General features: G+C 41.3%; 1 protein-coding gene across 1 annotated transcript in view; it reads left to right on the forward strand.

Moving 5' to 3' along the window:
• Window positions 1–6,534: 6,534 nt before the first annotated feature.
• The window catches only part of RNF169 (ring finger protein 169), an 82,006-nt gene continuing 64,218 nt past the window's right edge, over window positions 6,535–24,322 (forward strand). Inside the window, exon 1 of the mRNA XM_028115877.2 lies at window positions 6,535–7,061. Within this exon, the coding sequence (XP_027971678.1) occupies window positions 6,560–7,061 (502 nt within the window). The 5' untranslated portion in view covers window positions 6,535–6,559. The remainder of the gene's footprint in view (window positions 7,062–24,322) is intronic.

Here is a 24,322-nt window from a genome sequence, read left to right on the forward strand (position 1 = left end):
TTACAATCTAATTGGAGATACAAGTCCTTTTCATAGGAAAAAATATCATTACAAACCAGTGTATTCTAGAATTAAGTATGAGACTGGAGAAAGCTTCACGCGGTAGAACATGTATAGGACTGGACTTGGTTTCTGGTTCCTATTTCACCATGAACTCACTATGTGGCCTTGACACATTATTTCTCTTCTCTAGACTTTGGTTTTCTTCTCTGTAAACGAATTTATTTCATCAGAAGCCTTGGATGATTTCTAAAGCCAGATTCCTGCTCTGACGGTCGGAGTTGGGCTCCATGGAAACTAGGTGAAGAGATGTGGCCAGAGCTCAGTAGTCTCGGTTTGCCCCCTGGTGGTCGCTCTGCAACATCACAGTCGGGGAGACAGCGGTAGGCTTTTCCCAGGGATGGAGATGGCAGAGCTCAAGCCTTGTAAACAAAGAACTGTGGAACAATGATCATTCTAGAAGAGAACCAATCAGGTTTCTCACTGGTCACTGGTAGATGGTATAGAATCCTCTCCTTCTTCAGAATAGAGGAACTTGGGAGATCATGCTCTCCTGATCTCAGCCGCCAGCTAAACCCACTTCATTGCTGTTTCTTTCCAAACCAGTCAATCTTTGGGAGGCTGCTTTGTAGTCCCCCTGACTTTTTCTTCTGCTCCCATCACAGTGCTCTGTTCTGAGGCAAATTCTTCCTTCTGGTCAGTATAACTATCTGTCCATTTATTTATGACAAAATGTTTTTTTTTCTCCCTCTCACTCTTTTCCTGGAGTAGAGCCATAAGCCAAAGTGAAGGTAGTAGAAGGATTTCTCTGGTGAGATGGGGGAAGAGACTGTGCTAGAATGAGACATGTGATTTACATTGTGAAAGGTGATCAACACTAGCCGAGAAAGAGCTGTCTTTTAGGTGTTTCACTCAAAGTGGGATTGGGGAGGGCTATTTGCCCCTTTATTTCCTTATTATCTATATGTTGAACCTGAAGGACTGCTTAGAGCCATCTCTATTCCCTCAAAAAAAAAAAAAACAAAAACCCCACAACTAAATCAAAGATGGAATTGGTTGCTTGAACTCTTGGGCCAGAGCCAAGAAGAGAAAGAATAGGGACCCTGAGGGTAGGGAAGAGAGGAATAAAAACCAAGAAGAGGGGAGGGAGGGGCAGAGAGAAACAGAGTGAGGATAGTTGCTAATTCCAGGTGGATTTATGGGTATCTAGACAGGAAATGTAAGGAAACTAAAGAATTATTTTTTTCCACAAATGTGCTTGTTTGCTAAACAGAATTTTTTCTTTTCTGACGATGCACTGTGCCTTGAACCTTGCTAAACATTAAAGGCATGACTAAGGGTATAACATTCATTCATCCCACATTATCTGGAACATTCCAAATACTGTACCTAAAGCCTGCCCTGCCAAACAGGTACAGCATCCATACCTTGCCTGCCTTGTTCACTGCTGAATTCTTAGCACCTATATTACCTTGCCATGTAGCAGGTGCTCAAAAGAGATTTGTTGAATAAATGAATGGTACCTGCCCTGTCCAGTGATATCTCAATGATATCTCAACTCCACGGGGGTAGGAGGAAGGCTGCTTAGATTATTTTTTATTCCTCACTGATAATGATAGGATTGAGAGTTACCCTTTTTTTAAAAAAAAATTATTTATTTATTTTTCAGAGAGAGAGAGAGAGAGAGAGAACACAAGTAGGGAGAGAGGCAGAGGGAGAGGGAGAAACAGACTCCCTGCTGAGCAGGGAGCCCGATGCGGGGCTCGATCCCCAGGACCCTGGAATCATGACCTGAGCTGAAGGCAGACGCTAAACTGACTGAGCCAGCCAGGCATCCCGAGAGTTACTCTTATAAAATACAAATCCATAGTACTCCTTTGGTCCAAATGTTAAACCTTTCAATAGTCCCCCAATATACTGAGTTTCTCTGTAAAATGGAGATAATACCATACACATCTCACAGGGTTACTTTAGGTCTAAATGAAATAGATATGTCATAGCCTTGCATGTTCCTAGCATATGGTAGTTGCTCAATAAATTCTAGGTCCTTTTATTCTCTAATTTTCTAGCCTAATGTCCAATCCAATGTTCTAGCCACACTGAGTTCTTTATCAGTCCCACACAGGAATGCCAGGAAGGCCATCCTGTCTGTCTACCTGGTGAACTCCTCATCCTCCAGAACAGACCTCGAATGTACCTCTCTTCTGTGAAACCTGCATCCCACTCCCGCTTTCTTTCTGCTTCTTCATTACCCTGTATGTGTCTCAGTTACAGCGCACGCAATTCTGTTATAATTTTTTCTGTTACATTTATTTACTTATACTTTTGCTTCTCTCTTAGGCTGTGACCTCAGGAGTACAGGGACCACGGCTTATTTGTATTTGTAGAGTGTTTACAGAGTCTGGAGGAGGCGGGAAAGACGACAAAAGAGTTAGCTTTACAAAAAAGAACCGCTTCTTCCTCTGAAACAAAAGGGAAGTAACAGAAAATGACTAACAGTAAGAATGTAGCAAGAATCTTTAAAGCGAAAGGGAGGATGCCAAATCTCAAGGGGAAATCTGGCTTGAGGGGGGAAGAATACAGGAAGATGTCACCCCAAGAGATGAGGAGGGTAGGGGAGAGGTGGCGTTGGTATGGTCTGATCCTTCTCCTTCCTAGATGTGTGAGGTCTCAGGATGGACTCAGCACCTGGGCTGGCAAGAAGGGGTTGTTGGGCCTGCAGGGAGAAACGGCCTGTCCCCACAGAATGAGGCCGAATGGCCTTGCTTCACATCTGAGTCTTTCAGTCCAGCTGGAGGGAGCTGGAGCCTCCGGTTGCTGCGGAAAGGGGAGGTTTGCAGTGATTTGTATGAGGAGTGCTGGAGGGCTAGCGGTGGCGTGGAACTGTGGACGCACTGTGAGGAGGAGAGCAGGGAATTTGGGCAGCAATACAATCCCCAGAAGATATGGTAGGAGTGGCAGAGCAAAAGCAGCTGGAGAAGAAGCGTTGGTCTGGAGGCTCTGCTATTTGTTCCAATTGGCATCTTTGATGACTGCATTGAAGTGAGTCTGTGAGTCCCTCTTGCCTTGGTGTTCTCGTGGTACAGGTGGGGGCTTAGAAACAAGAACTCATGCAACTCTGGCTCATTCTACTCTAGGCGGTTGGACTAAGCTTCTTAGATTGTTTTGTAACTTAGAAAGCACCCTTGTCAGCCATTTTCAGATGACACTTCAAAAACAACAAGCCAGTATCTCCGTCAGAGTACTGTGATGCAAACAGCAAAAATTGTGAGAAGTTCAAGAAAAAAAGAGAATTTACTGGAAGGATACAGAGTTGACAGGAAGGCTGGAGAGTTGGATATGGAAATGGGTTATAACCTAGGAAGGCCAGGCAGCAGGCACCAGAACCAAGTTCGTGCCTCAGGAACGATCTGGAATGGCCACCATTACTATATGGTAGGGAGCCCCCTACTCCCAATCCCTATGAGAGACCCACTGTGGTTGGACACCTACTGTCTCTGTTGCTCTGGATAATTCTAAACTTGTCAGTAGGTCTCGTGTCATTCCCTGAAGTTTCAAAGTTCAGAGAGAGTGGCCAGGTGGCCAAGCCTGGATCATATGTCGTGTTCTAGCCACTGATATTCTCCCTGCTTCAGCTTCCTTAGTCTTAGCAGTACTGCAAATACTGCACAGAATGGGGCATTTTCCCCAAGTAAGAAGGACTTGAGATGCTGATGGTGAACTAAAATAAAACAAAATGTCTACCATGCCCTCATCTTTCCTTTTCCTTTCCACTTATTCTGTTTTCGTCAGTTGTCAGTTGCGATCATAATCTCAGGCTCCTAGACTTGACACATTAGAATTCTCCTCATCGCCCTCATTTTCCCACACAGTGAATAACTCTCCAGATTTCTTAGGTTTGCCTTGCCTTCTGTCCCTGCTACTGTTTTAGTAAGATTACTTTGGCAACGGCATAGAGGAAAGGAGAGACTGGGAGAAATTGGGAGTCCGACTTCTAGAATGGTAGAGCTAAAAGAGACCTTTCAATTGATCTATTGTAGTGGTCTCATCTGGGAGTAGTCATAAGAATTCCTATGGCATTGAGGAAATACACATGCTGGTATTCCATCTTCAGTTTTGGGGTTCAGTAGATTTGAGGTGGAACTTCATTGTTGTTGGAGTGTGTGTGTGTACATTTCTGTGTTGTGTGTCTATGTGCACCCCGGGTTGAGAACTGCTGAATTCCAATACCCTTGTTTTAAAAATGAGGAGACTGAGGCCCACAGAGAAGTTACCTCTTTGAAATCACATGAGTTAATGAGAGGGGTAAAGGGGCCAGGACCAATCCCAGATCTCTTGGCTATTGGTCTAGTACTATGCAGACGTCTTATGTTTTCCCTCTGTAAAAGGAAATTTCCTGTCTTTATTTGTATGCAAGAAAGCATGTTGCATGTCTATGGTTCAGCTCTTCCAACAGTAAATAGGCTTCAGATTAAGAGCCCCAAGCTGTCAAGAGTGAGCCCAGACCAAGGGCCTCATTCCTTTTTTTTTTTTAAGATTTATTTATTTGAAAGAGAGAGAGAGAGAGAGAGAGAGAGCGTGTGCGTGCACACGCGTGAGCTCACACACCCATGCTCCAGCAAACCGGGGGAGGGGCAGAGAGAAAGAGAGAATCTTGAAGCAGACTCCCCAGTGAGCACGGAGCCTAATGTAGGGCTTGATCCCAGGACCCTGAGATCATGACCCGAGTTGAAATTAAGAGTTGGCCGCTTAACCAGCTGAGGCACCCGGGCGCCCCCCAAGGGCCCCGTTTCTAATTGTAGTTGGCTTGATCTCTGGACCACAGGCCCCCTTGTCAGAATCTGGGAAAAGCATACTCAAGAATCTCAGCTGGGGTGTGAAATGAGGAGGATCCATAGATAAAGGACAGTCCAGCTGAAGCCATACTTCTGTTTGCCAGGATTCTGACTGGGCCTCTGTGCACACAAGACCTTGTTTCAATTCCCCAAAGACTCTTCTTTAATTCTTGACTGTTCTTTAGCCATCTGGATCTCATCTTGGGAATCGACTTTCTTTTTCCTGCTCTCTGACTTCTACCAATAACTCTGGCTTACCACCAGTTCTGACACTGTTTCCGGGCAGTCTCATGGAAACCCCGGGCCTCTGATGCCTTCCATTCCATTATGTTCCTTTTTTGATTTTGCTCTCCTTATAAAATGTATGCTTTCCTATAAAGATTCCCAACAGGAAATGCCATTTGCTTAATGTCCTCCTGTTCCAGATCTGCCTCAGTGCAAAGAAAGCAAAGGGCGGGAGAATTGCTACAGTAGAACCATCTATCAGAGGGGAGTCATTTTTTTCCTTCCATCCCCTCCGCATCCAGAAAGGGAGCTGGCATCAAAGTCTGAGCACCTCACTTGGTGAATAGCCCCAGCAGGAATGACGAGGTCAGAGCTGTCCTTTGGAAAGCAGTTCTGAGAGCTGTAGTCCTGGATGGATTAGAAGAGGAGAGGCTGTGGGCATGAAGACAACCTATAGCAGCTACTGCAATAATCTAGGTGAGAGATGATGAGACATGAATTGGGCAGCAGGAGTGGGCTGAAGAGGAGAAGATAGGTGGGAAAATAGTTTAGTGGGAGAACAAGAAACTGACAGACGTGGGAGATGAGGGAAAAGTAAACAACACTAGGTTTAGAGCTTGAGGAACTCAGCGGATAGTACCTTTAATAGGATGAGGGAAATAAGAAACAAGCTGTTTTGGAAGTAGGGTGGAAGACAGTGACTTTAGTTTTGTACATGGGGAATGCAGACATCCAAGGTAATGTTTCCATCAAGCAGTTGAATATGCAAGGCTGGACTCGAGAGGTCTGGACTGCAGATATCAATTTGGGAGTTTCAGCGGGAAGAAAGTGTGAGGTGAGGGTGAGGTGGCACCCAAAGAGAGAAGAGGCTCGAGCCTAGAGGCATACCTACACTTCAGCCCCAAACAAGGGGGAGGGCTCAAAAGAGTCTGAGAAAGAGCTGAGGGTTTGAGAGAAAACCAGGAAAGTATGGTTTTGCCAGCCAAAGGGAGGTCCGGGAAGGACGTGGAGAGGGAGGCTATGGAGATGAGGACTGACAAGAAGCTGTTGTTTTTAGTAGTTAGTTGCTGGTCCCAGTAGGCCTGGTCACAACAGCTACTCTCACATCAAATGAAGAACTGAGGGAGGGTACTGGATAATTCACATATTCCCCACTCACGTTAACCTTAGTTATCAGGGTATTGCAGAAGAAATACGTGTAATTACTTCATAAAGTTTAACATCGCTCAGAATTTCCAAATCCCCTCAGTCCTCAACTTCATCGGGCTCAATAAGAGGAAATTGCAAAGACTGGAGGGCGAGGCTGAAGACTGCATATAAGGTAAACATAAATATCAATGAGGTTTCGCCTTCCGCCAATCAGGCCCGGGGAGAACCTTCCCCGGGCTCATTGGAGCCCCGCCCCCTCATAAATATGTAGACAGCACCGCCCGCCGCGCACTGCCCCGCCCTCTACTCTTCTCCCTCGCAACGGACTCTCCCTTCAAACGGGAAACAAGATGGCGGCGGCAGGTCCGAGTACTCGGGCCTCTTCCGCGGCGGCAGCGGCAGCTCTCAGTCGGCGGGGCCGACGGGGCCGCTGTGACGAGATGGCGGCAGCCAAGACTGGGGCCCCGGGCGCAGCCTCTGGCCCCGCGCTGCTGGTATTGCCGCCACCGCTGCTGCAGCCGCCGCCACCGCCGCGGCCGGAGGAGTCGGGCTGCGCCGGGTGCTTGGAGACCCCGGGGGAAGCGGCGGCCCTGCCGTGCGGCCACTCGCTGTGCCGAGGCTGCGCCCAGCGCGCCGCCGACGCAGCGGGCCCGGGTTGCCCGCGCTGCCGAGCCCGCGGTCCCGGTTGGGCCCGCCGTCGGGCCCGCGACGACGGCCAGGCCGACGCGGAGGTGCAGGGCGAGCGCGCCCGCCGCGGCCAGCCCGAGCGCTGCCGCCCGCGCCGGGACGGGGGCGCGGCCGCCGCGGGGCCCAGGCCGGAGCAGGAGCCGCGCGCCGCGGCCGCAGAGCCAGGTGGAGCTTCCCCTCCTCCCTTTGGGGTCCGGAGCGAGGCCGAGTGCGCCGGGCCTGGCCTGGTTAGGGGGTGGAGGGTCCCAGGCCGTACTGGAGCGGCCGTGTAGACTTTTCATGGGGTTGGAACTGGTCTCTGTCCAGGTGCATCTGTTTGTGAATTTTGAACTTCGGAATGAAGTACGGACAGGATGGATTTGGAGGGGCAGTGAGGGGATCCCGCGCCTTGCGGAAGTCAGAAGTTTGGAGGGAAACAGCATTCTTGGAACAAGTTAGGGCCAGGTTGGAATGGTGTGTGGAAGAAGGGTTCCGAACTTTGCAGGGGCCCTGGAGGATCAGAGAAGTGCTTGGTTTAGTGCTGGGTGAAGAGGTTGGGGTCGAACTGCGTGTAAAGATGTGGCTCCTGCGCCTGAATGGATCAGTGAGAGGTGTGGAGTATCCGGATAAGGAGTAAGTTGCACTTGAGGATGTGAAGGGAGCTTTTCAGACTTGAGTGTGAAGTGGGTTGAGAGAATGAACTCACATGTGCAGTTTTCACAAAGTCTTGAAAAATGCATGCTTAGCACAGAGCCTGGCACATAGTGAGGAAGCAATAAATCAGGGTTATTTATATTTATAATAATTCCAAAAATTAAGCTCCAGTAGTGCTGGAGACAAAACAAAACAAAAAACTGGATTGGGTTTAAAAGTTTCGTATATGGAGATCGCTTGGCAGGGGCTGCTTCTATCTCCATGGCAGTGTAGGTTTCCTGCTATCATCCTGGCAGTTAAAAGTCTGTTGTAGGACTGTTGCTTTCAACTTCTTGCCTTTCTTTACCTTCCATAGCCTGCCAGTCTTTGGTGCCGAGCTTGACATAGAAAGTGTCCTGTAAAAACCACAAAACAAAACTGTTATAACTTAGGACTCTTTGAGACACATTCAATCAAGACAACATCTACAGCTCTTTGATAAGAAATGCATACCTAGGAGGAAATTTTCAAGAAGCATAATTAGGAAAGGCCACGTATTTGCACCTTTTGTGCTGGGAATTCTGCCATGTGTTATTTTCAGTAGGGAAAAGAAGGCGTTGCTTGTGTATGAAAGTGCAGTCTCTAGAAACTACAGGTTCCAGAATGCAGTCTGTTTTGATTCGAGCGGACACCTGCCACTGTCCTAGGATATCTTACTTTTTATTTCTACGTCTTACTTTCTATATTCCTTATTATTCCTTTTAAGCTTCACAACATCCTTATGAGATAGGTAGTTTTATTTCCATTTTACAGATGAAACTGAGGCCCAGCGAGGTTAAGTAACTTGCATGAATGAAAGCCCAGTTCCATCTGATTCTTGCTCACATCAGGCAAGAAGGCCTCCCCAGATGTCATCTAATTTGTGGGTGCTGTGTGATGTTCTCATATGCTCTTTAATTTGCTTCAAATTCTGAGATTTTGGTAAAAAAAAAAAAGTATTTCTCTGGTCTCCCTACTAGTACTATTGATTATATGGTCAAATAGGATAGAAATATCTATTCTTATTTCTAAAGTCTGGACTCCTCTGTGAAATAGTCTGAAATTTGACCCATGAGAGGGAGTATGGCTCAATAATTTCTGCATACTTCTTCCCTTGGAAGAAATTTGTCATAAAGTGTATCAGTAATTAAGGAAAATTATATAAAATGAGATTCCAAATTAGGATCTGTTGAATCACTGAGTATCCACCAATTACTTTATATGTTTATGAGGACTGTGATGAAAAATATTTTTCCTTAAATGTTCTTGTTGGATCATTGAGTGTATATAATTACAGGCTTATTAAGTCAAATCATTATAAAAGAATATCGCTGAGCAGGGTTTGGGAATTATCTTCTAGCTTCAGTGGGTTGGACTTCTTGAAGGTATATAGTTTTTTAATTTAAAATTTTAATATGCAGTGTATTCACATAATGCAAACAAAAATATAAGAAAGTATACAATGGAAAGGTTCCTCCTACCCCTTTACTCATTTCCCACTAACATCAAAATTCTCGTTTATTCCAGTTTCTTTATGCTTATGCATAAAAATTCAAATATATTTAGTTTAGTTTTTTATCACAAAAGGTTGTATATTGTATACACTGTTCTGTAACTTGCTTTTTTCATATAACAATACATGATGGAAATCTTTTCATATCACTATATAGAAGGTTTCTTTATTCTACTTACAGTTGCAAGGAATTTCATTGAATGGCTATAACGATTTACTTAACCATCTATTGGTGGACGTTTAGGTTGTTTCCAATCTTTTGCTGTTATAAATAGCTATTCATAGAATTGTTATATACACATGTACATGCATTGTTATGGAGAGGTCACCTGTAGCTTTCACCACATTCTCAAAGGGTTGCAAAAAGAAAGCGAGGAACCATTGTTTTAACACAGGTCCGTCATTCTACAGAAGGGAGAACCGAGGCCCAGAAGAGAGTAGAAGGTTACCACAGGCACCTGGGTGGCTCAGTCGGTTAAGCGCCTGCCTTCAGCTCAGATCCTGATCCCAGGGTCCTGGGATCAAGCCTGCTTTTCCCTTCCCTCTGCCACTCCCCCTGCTTGTTCTTCTCGCTCTCTATCAAATAAATAAATAAAATCTTAAAAAAAGTGACCAGCGAATGGTCATCATGAGTTAGTAGCAGATAAGAGTAACCCACAAATAAGGGCTAAAACATAGCCTAATTCCCAGTTAAATGCTCATGATGGCTTTTAATAGGGAAAACTAAAGACCAGTTTTATAAATATTTACATTGTGTTTTTGAGTGGGAAACAGCAATAGAAATAGCAGTTTTAGGTATATTCAGAAGTATATTGTTTAGCAATATTCTTTTGGCATAGGCCAATTGATAAAAGAAAGGGTCAGGCCTGCTTTATAATACTGGAAATTAAATTTTGTTGTAAATGCACTGGACAATTTTGTTGTTGAAGCCCCATGGCTCTTTTGGAATTGAATTGTCTATGAAATAAGTGCAAGAGTTTGTGCTTGTTGAAAATTTTGGTTGTGTTGCTGACATTTTTGTTTTTTGCCAGCTTCTTGGCAAGCTTTAAAGTTCAGAACCTTAAGGACTCCTATGTAAAATGTTTTGTTTTATTATATGCATTGTCAGTTTGCTTTTGGTTATAGTATCAGTTGATTTGTGCAACATTGTGTGAAGGTTATTACAACTTTATATTCCGCAAGGAGCTGTAGCTCACTGCATATACTGACATAGCATTTGGACCATTTTGAGCAATATTCACAAGTATGTAATGAATGCCTCGGCTCTGCCAGCCAGGCACTGTGCTAGGTCCTTGGGAGACATTAGTGAATGAAATGGTTCAAGATTTCTTCCTCTTGGAGCTTTTATTCTAAATTTAGAGACAGTCTTGGTCCATTGATTAAAAAAAAATGTAGCACACAGGCATAGATAGGTACCTTTGCAACTGCAGTTGACCCTTGAACAACAGGAATTTTAACTCTGTGGATCCACCTACACGTGGATATTTTTCCATGAATACATTACAGTGCTGTAAATGTATTTTCTCTTTCTTAGGATTTTCCTAACATTTTCTTTTCTCTAGCTTTATTTAAGAATATAGTATATAATGCATATAACATACAAAATATATCTTAATCAGCAGTTTATATTATTAGTAAGGCATCCGGGCAACAGTGAGCTGTAAGTAAAGTTTTTGGGAAGTCAAAAGTTACTGTGGATTTTTGACTGTGCCAGGGGTCAGCGCCCCTCACCCCTGTATTGTTCAGTGGTCAACTGTATGTACAACATAATACTTAAGTCTCATTGGTAATAATTAATGAATTTTAAGAATTCATTTAGCCTTCTGATTTGAAATCAGGAGTGATCATTCTAAATGATACTGCCTTTGAACTTGAAACCAAGACCTTGGGGTGCCTGTGGGTGGTTCAGTGGGTTAAGTGTCTGCCTTTGGCTCAGGTCATGGTCCCGGCTCAGGTCATGGTCTCAGAGTCCCTTGGCAGGCTCCCTGCTCAGTGGGGAGTCTGCTTCTCCCTCTCCCTTTGCCAGTCCCCACTGCTCGTGCTCTCTCACTCTCTCTCAAATAAATAAATAAAATCTTAAAAAAAAAAAAGAAATCAAGACCTTTTAGGACAATTCTTTTTCTTCTACCATGGGTAATAATTGAAAAGCTCGACAAAGGCCAATGAATGTTTTAAACTGGCAGTTAGAACTTTTTAAAAAATTTTTAGTGTTAAAAGTGCATTTCAAAAATTGAATAGTACCTCATTTATCCCTTCCCTTTAATCCTACCCAGTGTCCCTGTTCACTTAGGGTTAACATACATTTAAAAAATTTCCTCTTTCTGTGACAAACAAGTAGTTCTGGTTTATTACTCAGTTGGCAGACAATGTTTGCTATGTGTGGAGCCTAAATTACATTTAGGACTAATGAATAATGAAATCATGTGATTGTGGTGGAAAAGGACAAGAATTTCCCTCATCTGTAAGGATTTGTTTTAAAATGTATAATGACTCAACTTTTTATCCTTAGTGACACATATTCCAGAATTTGAGAGTGTCCTTATATGTTATCCTAATGCAGGAAACAACTCAGAATGAGATGACCTCACCAACTAAATATTAATTGCCATTGAAGGAATATCTCTGTTCTATAGAATTCAGGATTGAGCAGCAGGAATTTAGGAGGTATTTGTTTTTGTCCATTCATATTTCCACTCCTGCCTAACTTCCAGTTAATCTGGGTGAGTTGCTTAGTTTTGAATTCATTTCTATCTGAGTTTTTTTGAGTGTAGGATATAGGATATTATAGGATATGTTTGTCAAATATCATCCCACAAATTCAATGAGCATTTTTGGGGGCACATGCTCTGTAAGATAACATAATAAAAAAGATGAGTAAGACGTGGTCCCCATTCTTTGAGATTCCACAGTCTAGTCGGACAAACACCTTACCAAATAACATTACAAAGTAGTAAGTGAGGTAAATGCATAATGCCAACAGAGTGTAGGAATGGAATAGCTAAGAGTGGAGGAAAGCTGAAGAATTTGAGCTGTATGTTGAAAAGAGTAGGAATTCATCAGATGAGGGAGGAGGGGAGGGCCATTCTAGGGAGAAGAACCTGCATGTACAAAAGCCTGAAGACTTGGCGTATACGGGGACTCACAGGGAGTTAAATATTGATGGAATGTGGGACTGGAATGGGGAAGGAGAAGAGAAGGGACTGTGGAAATTTAGATCACAAAGGGCATGGTATATCATGATAAAAGAATTTGGGACTTGATCCTATAGATAATGCAGAGCCCTTAAAGATATTTTTAAGGAGGGGAGGGGAGGGGCAGAGGGAGAGGGAGAGAGAGAGAATCTTAAGCAGGCTCCATGCCCAGAAAGGAGCCCAACACAGGGCTCCATCATGACCCGAGCTGAAATCAAGAGTCAGACGCTTAACTGACTGAGCCACCCAGGCGCCCCTGCCCTTAAAGATTTTTAAGTAAGTGGAATGACATCATCATAATGTGCTTTAGAAAGACAATATTGGTTGGCGTATGGAGGAAAGATGTGAATAAAAACGAAGAAGGGAGTCCAGTTAGGGGGCTATTTTAGTAGTTCAGGCAAGAGATGAAGAGGGGCTGGACTAAAGCAGTGGGTATGGGGATGTTTTCCTTCAGTCATGCATTAATTTAGTAACTACAAATGGAATAAAAACATGATTCTCACGTCAGTGTAGTTGGGAAGATTGGTATATAAACATGCCCCTGAAATGTGTAATAACTGCAATTATAACCATAATGCAAGATATAATTGTAGAAGGTAATAAGGTACATATAAATAGAGCCAGTTAACGGAGCAGAATCTGGAGACAGATTGCCTGTATTTGAATTCTAGCTCTGCCATTTATAGCTGTGTGTCCGTGGGCACATTACTTGACCTCTCTGTACCTTAGTTTCCTCATTTAGAAAATGGGGATAGTAATAGCAAAACCATAAGGTTGTTGTTAAGACTAAATGAGTTATTAGAATGCATGGCATATGAAGAGCTCAATGAATGTTAGCCATTTCACAATGAAGAGAATCCAACTTGGATGGCTCAGGAATGGGTTCAGTGAAAGACACTTGACCCTGAGTATTCAGTAGGTGGATGAGGGCAGGATAAATGTGAGGGAAATCAGTATATTTAGAAGCACAGGAGTATGAAATAACAAGGAGACTTCTAGGGATTGTAAGTAGGAGTGGTTGGAGCATAGAGTACATGTGGGAGAGGGGAACGAGATGGAATTTCAGAAATAAGCAGTTACTGGATAATAGTGGACTTTGAATGCTGTGCTCAGGAGTAAGAATCCACTGAAGAGTTTTAAAGAGGAGTTCATCTGCATTTTAGAGTGATTACTCCTGTGGGGTTAATGTAGCAAATGGATTTGGAGAGCCCAGATTCTCTATTAGCAAGATGGCTAACTGAGATAGGAAGACTCCTCTGCTACAAATATCCAGAAAAGCTGGATGATATTGAACTAACAATTTTTTAAAATGCATTCCTGAGCTTGCAGGGAAGACAGGAAAATCTCCAGGTTCTAGAAATACAAATGAAACTAAAAACCAAAACTTTAGTAAGCCTTGAACTCATGCTGTGTTGCCCTGGAGCCGGGTGAAGGAGTGGGGTGAGGGGTTATTTCTGGTTTTCTATTCCTAGTGGACTGAGTTTTAACCATGTAGAAAAGGGAACCAAAACTAAAACTTCTGCACAAAACTGGGATTCTTGATGTGCATTCAAAGTGAAGGGGTGGGTAGAGAAAAATCTTCCCACTGACACAAGCCAGTAATAAGAAATCTTGTCTTGATTTGCCTGGGTTCTATGCAGAGAGGAAATGGGAAAAAAAGCTTCTCAGAAATTGAAGCACAAGACATATGCCTTGCTTATATTTGGGATCTGAGTTTCTATTATATGGTTTAAGTATCACCAGGCTGAGAAATTAATAAAAAGAAGCTGGCTCCAAACTAGTAATACCCCTGGGTCACCTGGAGAAAGGAAAAACAAGACTCCAAGGGGTACTCCCAACTTGGGCCAGAAGAGATTCTCTAAGAAAGAAGCCCAGCTGAAGATGAACTTATAATTAAATGTGACACACGAGGAAACCATTTTCTAACATAAATGAGAGTTAGCAGACATAGGAAGCAGGAGGATTATATCTCCGGAAACCAGGATGGTAGAGGAGCAGCTTGAACGATAACTTAAATTAGCACATTTTAAGTGACTAAAGACATTAAAGAACTAATTGACATCCCGGAAAATGAATAAGACGTTACGAAATAGGTACATTTGAGAAAGAGCTAAACACAATGAAAAATATAGTCAGTGAGGTTAAAAAAAAGCTCAGTAAATAAGCAATAGCTTACACAGATGAAGAGAAAATTAGTAAGCTGGGAATTAGATATGTGGAAATCCTGAGAACACAAAACAGTAAACGATGAAGGAAAATCTGAAAGAGGTGAAGAAAAATGAAAGAACAAGAAGACCCAACATCTAATAGTAATTACAGAAAGGAGAAAAATAGAATGAGGAGACATGGAATTGAAAGAGATGATGACTTGAGAATATTTCAGAATTAATAGAAAGACATGATTCTTGATCCTTTAGGTTTTAGACTTAAGAGGCCCTAGAAATAATTAAATGAACAAAACAATATAACCCCACAACTAAACACATTGCAATGAAACTACAGAACACCAAAGGCACTTTAAAAAGCAAAAAGGAAAGACAAAGGAGCAATAGACCGAGAGTGGACATCTTGTAATCAACAAGAGAGGCCAGGAGAAAATGGAATAATGTCTTCTAAGTGTTGACAGAGATCTGAATTTTGTACTCCGCTAAGTTATTCAAGAGTGAGGGAAAAATATTTTCAGATAAAAATACAGAGAATTTACCGTGCTATTTCTGAAAGAACTATTATACCAAAGAATGTACTTCAGGAAGAAAGAAATGTAACAGGGGAGAAAGTAGGATACAAGAAGTCATGGTGAACAAAGAAAGAGCTACGTAAACTAAGCCAACATTGACAGTATAAAACGAAAATTATTATTTTGTGGGGGCCAAAACCAAAGTGGAACTAAAATATTGGACAAGGATAAAATGTAAGCTGGGAGGGAGAGTGGTCAGTTTTAAAGAGTTGTAAGGTTCTGTGTATAGTTCAGGAAGATAAGAGATATTGATTAACTTTAGGCTCTCAGATGCATATTAAAAATTTAAGGGTAACCACCAAAACAAATACTATGCATAACTTGATCTGCTGCATTTATATAGAACCATGTCTTTCCCAAATTAGAGAATATATGTTCTTTTTAAATGAATATAGAACATGCACATAATTAGGCACAAAGAAAGTTACAACAAATACCAAAGATTGCTATATAACCATGTTATCTGACCCCAATACAGTAAAATTAGAAATTAATGACAAATATAACCAGTCCCCCTCTCAGTCCGTGTTTGGAAATTAAAAATGCAAAAACAAACTTCTAAATAATGTATGGTAAAAAACAAAATCCGGGCGCCTGGGTGGCTCAGTTGGCTAAGCGACTGCCTTCGGCGCAGGTCATGATCCTGGAGTCCCGGGATCGAGTCCCGCATCGGGCTCCCTGCTCAGCGGGGAGTCTGCTTCTCCCTCTGACCCTCTTCCCTCTCATGCTCTCTATCTCTCATTCTCTGTCTCTCAAATAAATAAATAAAATCTTAAAAAAAAAACCCAAAATCCTGAATTGGAATATGTTTAGAATTGAGTAACAGTGGAAACAACTATCTCAAAATCTGTGGGATACAGCTGAAGCAAAGCTAAGGAAATTTAAGTGCCTAGATTATATTTCACTGGATCTTAAGATGCCATCTTTTGTTAAGATGCACTATCATTTTCCAAACAATGCTTTCCTATCACCTAGACCTTTTAACTTTGTGCTTCCTGAAAGAGCTGTTATAAATTTCTTTAGATACAGATTTAACATATCACTTGAACATATATTTATAAAAGAAAGTGAAGTAATAAATCAGTAGGATATTCCTGTTCACGATTCTTCCAAATTTGGTTTTGACTGAATCATAGAGGTTTGTGTTTTTCTATGTAGTATTGCTTACTATGTCCTAGAGAACACTGGTGATACAGCATTTCTTAAAAGAGCGTCCCGTAGCTCTTCCTGCCATTTTCTTTGACACTTCTGGCACACATCAAGTTTTGATGCTGATGCTTTCTTGAGCTTGCCAAATGGCTTCCACAAAAGGTTTTCAGATGCGACTCATAGTTCTTCCTCAGATGGTCTATAATAGGTTTGTTAGCTCATATTGAGAGGTTACAGTTGTCCAGTCATGCCACCAGGGATAACACCAAATCGCTACATTTTTTTTGCAAGCTTATTCTTTTAATTGTCTATGTTTATACATAAGCAATGACCGTGGCATTATCACTGCTGCCTGACAGTGATTATAAGACTTCAGTTGTAAGAAATATCCCAATTTCAGAGATGTTAATATGAAGAAATGTATGTCCTAGAATCTGTAAGGTATTTGAATTGAAAGACTGAAAATTATTTTTTAAAGATTTATTTTATTTGAGAGAGAGAGTGCCGTGGGGAGAGGCAGAGGGAGAGAAAGTCTCAGACTGTGTACGGAGCACAGAGCCCAATGCGGGGCTTGATCTCATGATGCTGAGATCACCACCAGCACCGAAACCAAGTCAGAAGCTCAACTGACTGCGCCACCCAGGCACCCCAAGGCTGAAAATTATTGAGTTAAGTGGCCAACTGAAGAAGTTAGGAAAGTAACAGCAGATTAAATCCAAAGGAAGTAGAAGACAGGAAAGAGTAAAGATAACAGAAATTAGTGGAACAGAAAACAAACAGTGAAGAGGATTAATAAAACCAAAATATAATTCACAGAAGATACTAATATAAGATTTATATTACAGACAAATCTCTGGAAAGATTGGTCAAAGAAAAAGAAAAGGAGGCATAAATAATGTTAGGAATGAAACAGGGAATACAACTATAGATATGATAAATGTATAAAAACACCAGAAATATAGAATATGGAATTTTATGCCATGAGTTTGATAAGTATAAAATAGTCAACTTCTTGACTTCTTGGAAAATGCAGCCTGACACAGCTTACTCAAGAATAAAGAGAAAATATGAATAGAAATGTAACTAAAGGACTTGAACAAATAATAAAATCTATCCACTAAGTAATATGGGGATGTAATAAGCAAAATCCAGAATGTGGGAAACTGCAGGATACATGGCCCATTTTCTTCCACAAATACTGTGAAGAAGAAAAGGGGGAGGGGTGGGGAGGAAGCGGAAGAAGAAGAGCAATAGAAGGGAAACCTGTAGATTAAAAGATACAACAAATTTAAGTGTATGAATTTACTTGGATCCTGATTGAATACTGCTTGGATGTTTGTTGGTATTAAAGATTATGGAATGTTTAATGTGACAGTAGTTTTTTTTTTTAAGATTTTATTTATTTGAGAGAGAGAGAATGAGAGAGAGCATGAGAGGGAGGAGGGTCAGAGGGAGAAGCAGGCCCCCGGCTGAGCAGGGAGCCCGATGCGGGACTCGATGCCGGGACTCGATGCCGGGACTCCAGGGTCATGACCTGAGCGGAAGGCAGTCGCTTAACCAACTGAGCCACCCAGGCGCCCTAATGTGACAGTAGTTTTCTGGTTACATATTTTCAAAGAGTCCTTTAGGCGAGATACTAAAATGTTTAAAGGTAAGATGATATGATATATCTGGGATTTGTTTCAAAATCATTCCTTCAAGGGGAGTGGGGAGGGGTAATGATTAGGGGATTAGATGAAATACAATTGGCAATGATTGATTGTTGAAACTGGGGAATGGATAGGTTGCGGTTTATACAGGTCTCTCTAATATTTGAGACTTTTCTGTAATAAAAAGCGGAAGAAAAATTCTACCCATTAAAGAAGCACCAGGGCACAGCGTTTTACAGGTTACCCAAATATTGCAGGATGGGTGATCCTTATGCGGACTATTCCAGGGAATAAAAGTGTTTCCAGATTCCCTTTGGAGGGCTTTTACAACCTGATATCAAAATCATACTAGGACAGGCTAAGAAAGGAAAAATACTAGCCAATCTCATGAATGCATATTTTAAAAATCCCAAATAAAATACACACTAATCTAGTAGTGCATTTAAAAAAAAATCACAACCAAGTAGCATTTATTCCAGGAATAGGGGTTCAGTTTAACATTAAGAATCTAATGTGGGGCGCCTGGGTGGCTCAGTTAAGCGTCTGCATTCAGCTCAGGTCATGATCCCTGGCTCCTGGGATCAAGCCCCGCTTCGGGCTCCCTGCTTCTCCCTCTCCTTCTGCCTCCTCCTCCCTGCTCATGCTCTCTCATATAAATAAATGAAATCTTTAAAAAAGTAATCTAGGGCGCCTGGGTGGCTCAGTTGGTTAAGCGACTGCCTTCGGCTCAGGTCATGATCCTGGAGTCCCGGGATCGAGTCCCACATCGGGCTCCCTGCTCAGCAGGGAGTCTGCTTCTCCCTCTGACCCTCCCCCCTCTCATGCTCGCTCTCTCTCTCATTCTCTCTCTCAAATAAATAAATAAATAAATAAGTAATCTAATGTAATTAACTATATTAATGAACTAAAGGAAAGTAAAATCATATGATCATCTCAATAGATTCTTAAAAGAGCATTTGACAGAATTTGCCACTCATTATTTAAAAAAGCTAGAACACTTGGAATAGAAGGGAACTTCTTTTTTAAGTGGAGCTTGTCAATAAGGATGTTTAGTGGCCAAGAACAGTCAAGACCATTTTGGAGCGCATTGCTTTATCAAATGTTAAGCTGCTATAAAGCTGTATTAGATATTTTTATTTTATTTTTTTATTTATTTGACAGAGAGAGCACAAGTAGGCAGAGCAGCAGGCAGAGGGAAAGGGAGAAGCAGGCTCTCTGCTGAGCAGGGAGCCCGATGCCGGGCTCGATCCCAGGACCCTGGGATCATGACCTGAGCCGAAGGCCACCGCTTAACCGACTAAGCCACCCAGGCGCCCCTATTATAAAGCTGTATTAATTAAAACAGGTATTGGTATCAGGATAGTTGGATAACCAGTGTTAAATAGTTAAAAAATCAAAAAATAAGGAGTCCAGTAACATGCCCTCATATTTGAATTTGGTAGATGACAGGTGGCATTACAAATCAGTGGGGCAAAGACCCGATTTTCAGTTGTTGTGGATAGTTGGCTAACCTTATAGAAAGCAAGAAAATAATAGATCTATACCTCATACCATATACAAAAAATTAATTGTCAAGGTCAAACTGTAAAGCTTAAAGAATACTAGAAGTATTTCTATGAAAATGGGGTAGAGAAGTATTCATACAAACAAACAGCATAAAGGAAAGATAATTTGGACACATTAAACACTTTAGTATGATAAAAGATAATATAAAGTAATAAGATAAACCACAGGTGGAAGAAAATATTTTCAATGAAATAACTGACAGATTAATATGCAAAATATATGAGGAACCACAAATCACTATGCAGACACTTCATTAGAAAAATGATGAGGGGATTTGAATAGACATTTCACAGAGGAGGAAAACTGAAAGGCCAATAAATATCTGGAGTGGTGCTCACTATCATTGGTAATTAGGGAAATGCAAGTTATTAAACCAATGATAAGAGGCCATCAGACTGGCATAATTTATGATCAGTTATTTGATGATAATGGAGAACTGCATGCTACTGGTGGAGTATTAAGCTGGTATAACATTTTGGAGAGCAGTTTGGCCACACCTAGTAAGGTTGAAGAGATACATTTCTTGCCATGTGGCAATTCCATCCGTAGGTGTCTGCCCTATATATGAATGTGTGTATGACATTTATGACATGTATTCATGTATATACACCTATACACGTAACAAAATTTTTTAAAAAAATGATGCTCACTCTAATACTATAGTACTGGAAAAAGTAATAACAGCTGTCCTTGATAGGAAAAGGGATAAATTACGGTTGAGACAATTATTGTTTGTCTCTCCAGAGAAAGCCATTGTTAATAATTATACATTTCCTGCCAGACTTTACTAGCTTTTTTACAGTGCATAATTACTATGTATGGCTTTTTAATGATAAGAAATAGTAAAAGAAATGGTTTAACTTTCTTTTGATATATAGGATCAGATTAATGATTAATCACTTTGGTGATTAGGGAAAGTTCTTTTGCCTCAGGATATCAGTCTTATATCCTGTATCTAAAATTCAATACATATTCTCTTTAGGTCCCTTATTCTTACGGTTCTTGAAAAATGCAGGTACTTCTGAGAGAGAAATAGATAAACTTGTTCATGTAGGGTAGCGAGGTTTTATCAGATTTATGTATTCTTCAAGTTGGGATAGTTTTGGAGAGGGAGTTAGCATTTATGGAATTTACTTTGTACTAGGTCCCATATGTTAGGTTTTACAGTTTATTTACTGGACATTTATAGAGTACCCCATCTGTATAAGCCATTGAACTAGATACTTAAAAAGGATGGACTTGAAGAGAACAAGAATGTTTAGAGGAGGAACATTGAAGGAAGAACAGTTATCTTTCACACTTAATAACTGTGCCTCAGTCTAATTTAGAAGATTACATTAAAATAAGTATTAGACAACTGTGATGAAGATATGTAAGGAGCGTTTGCTGATTATTCATACTAATAAAGATGATGCAAGACTGTCCAATTTCAACATCTCACTCTCCTTTCTGGTTTTCCAGAGGAAATGGATAGTATTACTATGAAGATAGTTGTATGCAAAAGCTGAGCTGGTTTATCCCAGATTGATACTTTCCATAAGGCTGGTATTAGCTGTTTTGATTGGAAAGATCCTTAGTTCTTAGGCTAAGTAAAGATTCTGTTTATAAGATTATACTCATTCAGTAAACTCTTTTGTGCCTATATTATAAACTGACCCTGGGGAACCTTGGAGGTCCTTCTTGGTGACTTTATCAAGAGCAGTTTTGAGAGAGTGGTGGATCAGACACAAAAAAAGGCCCTAATAGCATGGGTTAAAGTGAGAAAGGAAAAACAATATATATTCTACTCTTTGGAGGGCTTTGCTGTAAAGGGGGGGGCAGGGAAATAGGTCAGTACCTGCTGGGGGACAAGAGCTCAGGTGTTTTTTTCTTCTTAAGATAGATGACATTAAGTCATGTTTGTGTATTATATTTGTGTATTATCACATTAGAGAGGGAGAAGTTGATGGTGCTGGATAGAGTGGAGAAAACTGATGAGTTAAGGTCATGAAGAGCTGAGAGAAGATGCGATCTGGAACACCAGGGGGAGATTGATCTTACGCGTGAATAGGGATACTTCTCCCATTCTGGTGACTCTACTCATTGCTGTCTATTTGGACAGTTTTAATGGTTTGAACGTTAAGTTTTCTAGTGAATCACAATCTGCTTGCTTAGTTTTAATATTCAAGTATTTAAAGACCATGATTATTTCTATCTGAATTTTTAGGTTACACTTCTTAAATTAATCCCTTTGGTTCTTCCTCCCTTTCCAAAGGTTCTGGTCATACTACATTACTCAGTGACCTTGTAATATAGTATGCTTTTTTAATCCTTTTTGACCTTTTGTCACCTATGATTATTCTGCCTGGAAGACTCTATTTTCCTGTCACCATTATACTCATCTTTTAAGGCCCAGGTGAAACATTGAGTGCTTTGTGAAAAATTTTCTCACCCATGTAGGAGTCAGCTACCTTCTATTGTGCCATCACATAAGCATGCGTTTCACTAATGTCACTGGATTTCAGTTCCTCATTTGTGTATCTGGCTCTACAGTGAACTCTCTGAGGTCAGAGATTATGTTTCTATGTGTTCAGCACTTAATATGGTACTTAGACGGTATTAGATACACAGGCAATGCTTAATAAAGGAAAACGATTCCTTAAAAAAAAAATCCCTAAAAGTTTTTGATTATATGTGATAATTCCTTTACCCTTCTGGTCATCTTTAAATATGCCGCTCAGAGCTGACCCTTATACTTTAAATAATGCCTGACTAGTGAAGAGTGTAATGGGGTGTACTATCTCTCCATCTGGATGCTAAATTCTTCACACTGCTAAAGATTGTTAGCTCTGCTCATACTGAATTTATCAGCAGCAAAACTGGCTTATTTGTTATTGGCATGAACTGCTGTCAAACCATCTTCCTCGTCACATGTATTTGCCACAAAATTTTTAAGCTTGAAGATAACTTATTTCCAGTTTTGGTTTGGTTTTTATTTTTCTGAATAGCCGTGCACTTATTTTCCCTTTACTTCTGTTTTGCCATTTCTCTTGTGTTTTGTCCGGTGTTTGGTTCTAGAAAACTATTATAATAAAAACCTCAAAAGATTGGACTCTGTTGAAGTTTACCTTTGCCTTAATTATAAAGAAAACCTTTACTACAACTCCCTTCAGACAACAAATTCTTTGAAAGACTTTAGTATGAACTGGTGCTAATAGTATTAAAGATCTTTCTCATTATTAGTTCATTCAACAAAAATTTTTTAAGCCACTGTCTTACACTAAGACACATACCTAGAGATCATCCGTGTCTTCAAGGAAATCTCCTAGTTTGGGGAGGCAGAGGCAGAGACAAGTAATTATAACACAGGTAATAAATGCTACTATCAATGAGATAAGTGCAGAATGTTACCAGGGCCTACAGGAAGCTAATGCCATTCTCTCTGGGTTAGTGGGAAAAGCTTCACAAAGGAGAGGGCAATAGGCAGGGTTTTGAAGTAATTAGTCATCATACAGTGAGAAGGAGAAAAACCATTTTAGGAAGAAGAAGTGGCATATATAAAGTCATAGAGGAGACAGGATATGGCATATCTAGGTATAGTGAGATGTGTTAAGGCTAGGGAGGGGAGCAGTGTTGCAGGAATGGAAAAATGTGGCTGGAATGGTAGATTGGGTCCCAGAGAGAAGCCAATAAAAGTAAGCAGGAGAGGGCGCCGGGGTGGCTCAGTTGGTTAAGTGACTGCCTTCGGCTCAGGTCATGATCCTGGAGTCGCGGGATTGAGTCCCGCATCGGGCTCCCTGCTCAGCGGGGAGTCTGCTTCTCCCTCTGACCCTCCCCCCTCTCATGCTTTCTCTCTCTCTCATTCTCTCTCTCAAATAAATAAATAAATAAATAAATAAATAAATAAATAAATAAATAAAATCTTAAAAAAAAAAAAGGTAAGCAGGAGGACGATAGGGTCGGGACTTCGTTTTATAAAGAACCAAGGGAGCAGTGTTGATGGAAAGACAAAAATGAGTCCAACGGGTCAGTTAGGCTACCATTTAATACACACAGAATCTGTACCAAGAGGTATTGGAGGATTTGATGAGAAAAACAACCCTGTTAAGGTAGATATGAATCCCGTTTTATGGATGAAGAAACACAGACCTCGCAAGAGTAAAGACCATTAGTATTTATCCAGTGGGTGGTAGATTTGAATGCATGTGGTATGGTTCCAAATCCTGCACTCTTTCTAATTTGGTATCATTTCACCTTGTGGACTAGTGTGAATGATTCGTTGCCTCAAACAGCAGAAATTAAGTCCAAAGGATATGGTGGGGGCAACCATATGGTGGTCTTGTTCTGCCTAAATCTACAGGGCCTTCACCTCTGCAGCATTCCTATACCTGGTGTTTGCTTCTGTGACCTCTTTTATTGTGTGTCTCCTGTTGCTTGTGACTGCTGATCCAATGCAGGCTGCCTAACTGTGTCTTACTCTTTGGGCCATTTCTGGATTCAACAAGGAAACTTATTGCTTTCACTCTACTCTTATTTAATACCTGCTTTTGCAAATCCTGTGGATCTCCACTCTCTTACTTTGCCTTTTTCCAGTCCATGTGTCTTAGTCAATTTGGGCCACTCTAACAGAATACCACAGATTGGGGGGCTTATAAACAACAGAAATTTGGGTGCCTGGGTGGCTCAGTCAGTTAAGCGTCTGCCTTCGGCTCTGGTCCTGATCTCAGGGTCCTGGGATCGAGCCCCACATCGGGCTCCCTGCTCAGTGGGGAGCCTGCTTCTCCCCCTCCTCCCCATTTGCTCTCTCTCTCTCTCTCAAATAAATAAAATCTTTAAAGATAAAATAACAGAAATTTGTTTCTCATGTTCCCAGAGGCTGGAAGGTCAAAGATCAAGATGCTTATAGATGTGGTGTCTCATGAGGGCCCACCTCCTATTCTAAATTCATAGACTGTCATCTTGCTGTGTTCTCACTTGGTAGAAGGGGCGAG

Source organism: Eumetopias jubatus, unplaced genomic scaffold (genome assembly GCF_037043125.1).
Source record: "Eumetopias jubatus isolate StellerSeaLion01/CBP00866 unplaced genomic scaffold, mEumJub1_p1.0 scaffold_13, whole genome shotgun sequence".
Classification (NCBI taxonomy): domain Eukaryota; kingdom Metazoa; phylum Chordata; class Mammalia; order Carnivora; family Otariidae; genus Eumetopias; species Eumetopias jubatus.